At 50.3% G+C, this 8,247-nt stretch overlaps 1 protein-coding gene across 1 annotated transcript; it reads right to left on the bottom strand.

Moving 5' to 3' along the window:
• Nucleotides 1-1,874: 1,874 nt before the first annotated feature.
• Nucleotides 1,875-5,657, bottom strand: LOC129716329 (tubulin alpha-1B chain-like). The gene is made up of 5 exons (XM_055666199.1): nucleotides 5,620-5,657; nucleotides 5,034-5,256; nucleotides 4,761-4,909; nucleotides 2,855-3,535; nucleotides 1,875-2,282 (listed from the first exon to the last, which is right to left on the bottom strand). Exons 1-5 carry the CDS (start codon nucleotides 5,620-5,622, stop codon nucleotides 1,983-1,985), a joined length of 1,356 nt encoding a protein of 451 aa, XP_055522174.1. The 5' UTR covers nucleotides 5,623-5,657; the 3' UTR covers nucleotides 1,875-1,982.
• Nucleotides 5,658-8,247: the final 2,590 nt, after the last annotated feature.

Raw genomic sequence — 8,247 nt, 5'->3', positions numbered from 1 at the left:
CGGCTCAGTGCTGGGACCCCAGCTATTTACAAAATATATTAATGATTTGGACGAGGGATCTGAATGCTACATCTCCAAGTTTGCGGATGACACGAATATATGGGGGCAGTGTTAGCCGTGAGGAGGATGCTAGGAGGCTGCAAGGTGACTTGGATAGGCTGGGTGAGTGGGCAAATGCAGTATAATGTGGATAAATGTGAGGTTATCCACTTTGGTGGCAAAAACTGGAAATTATTATCTGAACGGTGGCCGATTAAGAAAAGCGGAGATGCAACGAGACCTGGGTGTCATGGTACACCAGTCATTAAAAGTAGGCATGCAGGTGCAGCAGGCAGCGAAGAAAGCGAATGGTATGTTAGCATTCATAGCAAAGGGATTTTATTATAGGAGCAGGAATGTTCTACTGCAGTTGTACAGTGTCTTGGTGAGACCACACCTGGGGTATTGCGTACAGTTTTGGTTGTCCTAATCTGAGGAAAGACATTCTTACCATAGAGTGAGTACAGAGAAGGTTCACCAGACTGATTCCTGGGATGTCAGGACTTTAATATGAAGAAAGACTGGGTAGAATCGGCTTGTACTCGCTAGCATTTAGAAGATTGAGAGGGGATCTTATAGAAACTTACAAAATTCTTAAGGGGTTGGACTGGCGAGATGCTGGAAGATTGTTCCCGCTGTTGGGGAAGTCCGGAACAAGGGGTCAGAGTTTAAGGATAAGGGGGAAATCATTTCGGACCGAGATGAGGAAAACATTTTTCACACAGTGAGTGGTGAATCTCTGGAATTCTCTGCCACAGAAGGTAGTTGAGGCCAGTTCATTGGCTATATTTAAGAGATGGTTTGATGTGGCCCTTGAGGCTAAAGGGATCAGCGGGTATGGAGATAAGGCATGTAGAGGATACTGAGTTGGAAGATCAGCCATGATCATAATGAATGGCGGAGCAGGCTCGAGGGCCCGAATGGCCTACTCCTGCACGTATTTTCCATGTTTCTATATAAAAGACTTTCCCCCTTATCCTTAAACTGTGACCCCTTGCTCTGAACTTCACCTACATCAGGAACAATCTTTCTGCATCTAGCCTGTCCAACCCTTTAATAATGTTTTAAGCTTCTATAAGATCCCTCTTCAATCTTCTAAATTCTAGCGAGTACAAGCCGAGTCTATCAAGTCTTTCTTCATATGAAAGTCCTGACATCACAGGAATCAGTTTGATACACCTTCTCTGTACTTCCTTTATGGCAATAATGTCCTTCTTCAGATTAGCAGACCATAACTGTACTCATTACTGCAGGCGTGGTCTCACCAAGACCATGTACAACTGCACTAGAACCTCCCTGCTCCTATACTCAAATCATCGCAGTGAGGAATGTAGAGAAGTCGCTGTGGTAGATGTTTATATTAAAATGTATTTTGTGCGTTCCATTGCTTTTTATTTGAATGACTGACTTACGGCAAAATTAGAACAAATGGTATTTGGGGTAGGACTTGAAGAATTTTTCAACAACCTACCTCACCCTATGCCTTGGCTTCTTGAAGCTTTGTAATTCATCTTTGAACACTGAACCCTCCACCCCCCCCCCCCCCCGAATTCCCACACCTATCTCCTCCCTTGCCCGTCCCTTTGTCTCTCTTTACCTCTCCCTCGCCACCCCTCTACATTTGCTCCACCCCCCTCTGGACCTCCCCCCGCATCCTTCCACCCCCCCCCCCCCCCCCCCCACCTTATTTATGTCAGTTTCGCACTGACATGACCGCACCATGCTATTCATTATTGTCGCAATCAATCTTCTGCAGCCAGGGTGAAAATGTCCTGAGGCTTTTCCAAAGTCAAGCGGATAGACTTCCAAATGGATTATGTTTTCAAATACATTTAATTTTGGTGGTATAATGATGTCTTATTAAACTTTCTTTCCAAATCTAACGTTGCTCTGTTGCATAAATGTGGCATTTCATTAAACATTTTAATTTAAAGTAATATCGTCTACTCCTCTCCTTCCTCCTCTGCTCTTGCAAGTTCGGTGGAATCCAGGGCCACCTCTTGGTAGTCCTTCTCCAGCGACGCCATGTCCTCCCGCGCGTCCTGGAACTCCCCTTCCTCCAGCCCCTCTCCCACGTACCAGTGGACAAAGGCCCGCTTGGCGTACATCTTGTCGAACTTCAGGTCCAGACGGGTCCAGGCCATGGCGATGGCGGTGGTGTTGCTCAGCATGCAGAGAGCGCGTTGCACCTTGGCCAGGTCGCCCCCGGGCACCACCGTCGGGGGCTGGTAGTTGATGCCCACCTGCGGGGGTTGGAAAGTGCACACATTGGATATCAATTCCTGGACCCCTGTCAACATGCGAGCTCCTACCAACCCCTTCACCGTGTAAACCCCGTGTTCTGGGTGCATTGCAGAGCCTCTGTTCCCCTGGCGATAGCGCTGGAAAGGGGAACGTGTCAAGTAAGAGATTAACCCAATTATTTACTTCTTCCCCTATCAGGTGCTCAATATTCCCTGGATATTTTTACTGGTAGAAAGAGGTACTTCGACCCACCGTTTACAAGCACACGAATTCCTCCAAATCAACCCACTCTCCTCCATCCCTTGCGCCAGCATCAGGATAGGATGTCTCCTGCAAATGTTACGATCGGGTTAAAACATTCCCATGGGATGACTTCAGTGGGTTGGGGTGTTGAGTAGGGAGGGCACAGTGTTGAGAATGGCAGAGGTCCTTGTACAATTATTGTCGTTGAATATATTGATATCTATCCAACATATCTAGCTGTGCCGTTCAACTGTGGTATTGGACAAACATAGCCAATGTCCCCTCCTCCACCAGGTACACATGATTTTGTCTCAAACCCTTCACTTACCTTGAACCCGGTTGGACACCAGTCCACGAACTGGATGCTGCGCTTGCTCTTGATGGTGGCGATGGCGGCGTTGACGTCCTTGGGGACCACATCCCCACGGTACAACATGCAGCACGCCATGTACTTGCCCTGGCGGGGGTCGCACTTCACCATCTGGTTGGCCGGCTCGAAGCAGGCGTTGGTGATTTCGGGGACCGACAATTGCTCGTGGTAAGCCTTCTCGGCCGAGATCAGCGGCGCGTAGGTGGCGAGCGGGAAGTGGATGCGCGGGTAGGGGACCAGGTTGGTTTGGAACTCAGTCAGGTCCACGTTGAGGGCGCCGTCGAAGCGCAGCGAGGCGGTAATAGACGACACGATCTGCGCGATCAGGCGGTTGAGGTTGGTGTAGGTGGGGCGCTCGATGTCCAGGTTCCGCCGACACACGTCGTAAATGGCCTCGTTATCAACCATGAAGGCGCAGTCGGAGTGCTCCAGGGTGCAGTGGGTGACCAGCACCGAGTTGTAGGGCTCGACCACGGCGGTGGAGATCTGCGGCGCTGGGTAGACGGCAAACTCCAGCTTGGATTTCTTGCCGTAATCGACGGAGAGTCTCTCCATGAGGAGGGAGGTGAAGCCCGAGCCGGTGCCGCCACCGAAACTGTGGAAGATGAGGAACCCCTGCAGACCGGTGCACTGGTCGGCCTTGGGTAGTAGGAAAACGGAAATCATGAATAGAATACCAGATGTGACATTAATGATACACGCCACCAAACTGCCTCTGAGTTTGAGCTCATGAAGATAGGACTGGAATGATCCAGCAACATTGTCTATTTATAGTCTATCCCAGCATTTAAATGCTGATTTCGTCGGCAGTCTGGACTCGGAGGATTTAGCTGCATTGGGTCGTTATACATGACAACTCTTCCCATCCACATTAGTAAACAGAGAAACATAGAGACATAAATAATAGGTGCAGGAGGAGGTCATTCGGCCCTTAGAGCCAGCACCGCCATTCATTGTGATCTTGGCTGATCATCCCCTGTCAATAACCCGTGCCTGCCTGCTCCCCATATCCCTTGATTCCACTAGCCCCTCGAGTTCTAACTAAATCTGTGGCAGGGAATTCCTTAAATTCACAACTCTCCGGGTGAAAACGTTTGTTTCTCACCTCAGTCTTAAATTACCTCCCATTTATTCTATGACTGTGGCCCCTGGTTCTGGACTCACCCGAAAGTGGGAACATTTTTTTTCCTGCAGCTAGCTGGTCCAGTCGTTTTATAATTGGATATGTTTCTATAAGATCCCCCTCATCCTTCTAAACACCAGTGAATTTCTGTACAAATCATTCGAAATTCGGTAAGCTATTCGGCCTCCGCCGTGTTACAGCAAGGAACAACTGCTTTAAATTTGAGTTGACTTGAGAATACATGTATATGCTGTATTCGTAGTATTCTGTGCTGTTCCAGATGCTCCATTTCAGGACGGACGTGCAAACATAGATGAGGGCGCAGATGAGTTTCGCCAGAATTATGCCCAGATTTGAGAACTTTAGCTATGCGGACAGATTGGACACGTGTGGATTATTTTTCTTCCCAGAGACCTGATAGATATTTATTTAAATAATGTAATTGATAGACATGGAATTATACTGTATGGAAACATGATTACTGGATTTAGACAGTGAGGTTGGCCTAATCTGGATAGTTTATTTCGGAGACTTGATAGATATTTATGCACATTCTTAGGGCATTTATTGAGATCCCTTTTACCGATGTGTGGAAATGTCACAGTAGGCTGGGCATTGCTTTAAGGTGTGGTAAGTGCACAGTACACGCAGTTCTCAGATGACGCTTGGGAGAGGGACACACCATCGGAAGTTCGGTGGTAATACAATAATGCTGAGAAGTTCTATTGCAAGTCCACCTACCACCTTCCGGATACGATCTAGCACCAGGTCCACGATCTCCTTGCCGACCGAGCAGTGTCCCCGGGCGTAGTTATTGGCCGCGTCCTCCTTTCCCGTGATGAGCTGCTCGGGGTGGAAGAGCTGCCGGTATGTGCCGGTCCGCACCTCATCTGCAGGGGAGAGAGCAGTGAACAGAGAATTAACCAGCGCCACAAACGCCCCTTCCTTGCACTACGCGCGGACGTGTTGAGACATTCCCGGACATATGAGCCCAAGACTGCCATTTCAAATTACCGATCACCGTGGGCTCCAAGTCGACGAATACGGCCCGCGGGACGTGCTTGCCCGCCCCCGTTTCGTTGAAGAAAGTGTTGAAGGAGTCGTCGCCGGCCCCGATGGTCTTGTCGCTCGGCATCTGTCCATCCGGCTGAATCCCGTGCTCCAGGCAATAGAGCTCCCAGCAAGCGTTGCCAATCTGGCACCCGGCCTGGCCGACGTGAACTGAAATACACTCGCGCTGGGGATGGGAGAGAAACACGTGATTAGTACCGGAAGTTGATAACTTGCCTTAGTGTTGTGTTGAGAGACGGCGGGAGCGGGGTGGGGCTTAAAATCACCGGGTTGCTGTCAGGCGCGTCCCATCCTCACGCTCCTTCCAACCCTGGAAATGCAACCGCCCCGCCCCCACACCCGAACCCGTCCCCACCAATCTGTGTGCACGTCCCGGTGTTAACTGGGACTCCCAGCTACTACTGCATTCGCTGAGCACCGCTCCCTTTTCCCTGAATGGAGCACGCCGCCCACAGTGGGCTCCTTCGACCAATGGAGTTCCTGTCTCCATGGAACGCGGCGGTCCTCAGAGTTCTATCACGTCACCTACCATAATGTCCGGTGAACACCGCAGCTCTCGACAATGACTGGCTGACGCCGCCGGTCGCGCTATTTATACGCCGTCATTGTGGGCGAGGCCCGTCGTCTGATTGGTCGGCCGGGAGAATGGTTGCTAGGTGCCATGTAAACAACGTCAGAGGAAGACGTGGCCGATTGGCCGCTTGGAGTAAAGGGCGTGGTCAAATGTTGGCCGCAATAGATAATGGACATTGTTGCCTCACACGGTCCCGTCACTGAGTCAGATTTTCAAGCATAGGGACACCCTACATACCCCCTGGTATCAAATATGCACCCATCAGGTCACGCAAATTAATCTGCAATCGTAGGAATATAAGTAGGGGCAGGAATAGGAACATTGGGAAATAGAAAATAGGTGCAAGAGTAGGCCATTCGGCCCTTCGAGGATGCACCGCCATTCAATAGGATAATGGCTGACCATCCAACACAGTATCATGTACCTGCCTTCTCTCCATACCCCCTGATTATTTTAGCCACAAGGGCCACATCCAAGAAGTCCACAGATTCACCACTCTCTGTGTGGAAAATGTTTTTCTCATCTCGGTCCTAAAAGACATCCCCCTCATCCTTAAACAGTGACCCCTTGTTCTGGACACTCCCAACATCGGGAACAATCTTTCTGCATCTAGCCTGTACAACCTCTTAAGAATTGTGTGAGTTTCTATAAGATTCCCCCTCAATCATCTAAATTCTAGCGAGCACAAGCCGAGTATATCCAATCTTTATTCATGTCAAAGTCTTGCCAGCACAGGAATTAGTCTGGCGAACCTTCTATATATGATCAACCATGGTCATATTGAATGGCGGTGCGGGCTCGAATGGCCGAATGGCGCACTCCTGTACCTATTTTTTTAATGTTTCTATGTTACAAACGTCGAGCCCTGGCAAAGCGATCGCCCGCTCCAAGATGTTAAAGTCCGCAGGCAGCCTCCTGGTGGTTCCCTCGCTGAGTCAGACCCCAAGCACAGGGATCCCCAACACGTCCAGTGGAATCAAATCCTACACTCATCAGATGACGCAAACCGCCCAGCAATCGGGAGGGATAAAGTAGGGGCGGGCATAGACATTTAGGCCCCTCGGGTATGTCCTTCCTTACCAATTGCCGCCTTCCAACCCGCGGCCAATCTCCTGTACTATCTAAACACCCCACGAATTCTAGTTTGAATGCACTCAGCTACACTGGGCTGTTTTCACCGCCAACTGATTGAAAATATGTTTGCTCGGCGGTGTCCACATTACGAAATGCATTTTTAGCATCTCCCTTGAAAGGGAGACACAGGGCGTCGCGGTGTGCCCGCGCCTGCCGCCATTCCATTACAGGCAAAGGTGGGTGAAGTGTCTTGCCCAAGGACACAACGACAGTATGCACTCCAAGCGGGATTTGAACCGGCTACCTTCCGGTCACCAGCCGAACTCCTAGCCCATTGTGCTATCTGTCGCCTGAAATGAAATGATTCAATTTATTGTCATTGTCAGTGTACAGTACAGAGACAACGAAATGCATTTTTAGCATCTCCCTTGAAAGGGAGACACAGGGCGTCGCGGTGTGCCCGCGCCTGCCGCCGTAACATTCCATTACAGGCAAAGGTGGGTGAAGTGTCTTGCCCAAGGACACAACGACAGTATGCACTCCAAGCGGGATTTGAACCGGCTACCTTCCGGTCGCCAGCCCAACTCTTAGCCCATTGTGCTATCTGTCGTCCTGATAAGCTGATAAACTATTAACAGGGGGCGCCGCACGGTTGGCAGCCTCGCCAACAGTCTGTCTGATGCTTTTCTTCTTCTTATGTTATTATTATTTTTTTAAGTTTGTGTTTATGTTATCTGGTTTGTTTTATGTGAGGGATGGGGGAGGGGGTCGGGGTCCCCCCCCCCCCCCCCCCCCCCCCCCCCACATCTATTATGCTGCCGGGGATGCGATTGTTTTCCGGGTCGTATCTCCAGTCAGTCTGCGGCCAACCGTCATGGAGCTGGAAGCATCGCTCGGGAATGAATTTGAACCCCACCGCGGGGCGTGGACTGACCATCGGAGCCGATCTGTCGTCAAAGACGGCTCCAACATCGGGCCTTCGGACATTACCATCTTGAACTCGCAGTCTCGTGTAGAGACCGTAGACGTCGGGAGCTCGAACGACGCAGAAGGTTCGACAAGGACCGACCAGGGGTCCGATCGCTCTGCGCGGGAAGCTGAGATTCCCCCCGATGCAGGAGCTGATCGCCCCGACGCGGAAGACCTGAACGCCGCCGGATGCGGGAGTAAGATCGCCCCGTTAACGGAGGGCTCGAGGCCCCCGACCGCGGAGAACAAAGAAGGGAAGATATTGTACTTTTTTTCGCCTTTCATAGAAACATAGAAACATAGAAAATAGGTGCAGAAGGAGGCCATTCGCCCGTGCACCGCCATTTAATATGATCATGGCTGATTATCAAAATCAGTATCCTGTACCGGCCTTCTCTCCATACCCCCTGATCCTTTTAGCCACAAGGGCCACATCTAACTCCTTCTTAAATATAGCCAATGAACTGGCCTCAACTACCTTCTGTGGCAGAGAGTTTCGGAGATTCACCACTCTCTGTGTGAAAAATGTATTTCTCATCT

The sequence above is a fragment of the Leucoraja erinacea genome, unplaced genomic scaffold, assembly GCF_028641065.1.
Source record: "Leucoraja erinacea ecotype New England unplaced genomic scaffold, Leri_hhj_1 Leri_209S, whole genome shotgun sequence".
Lineage (NCBI taxonomy): Eukaryota > Metazoa > Chordata > Chondrichthyes > Rajiformes > Rajidae > Leucoraja > Leucoraja erinaceus.
This window is presented reverse-complemented; position numbering and strand designations above follow the sequence as displayed.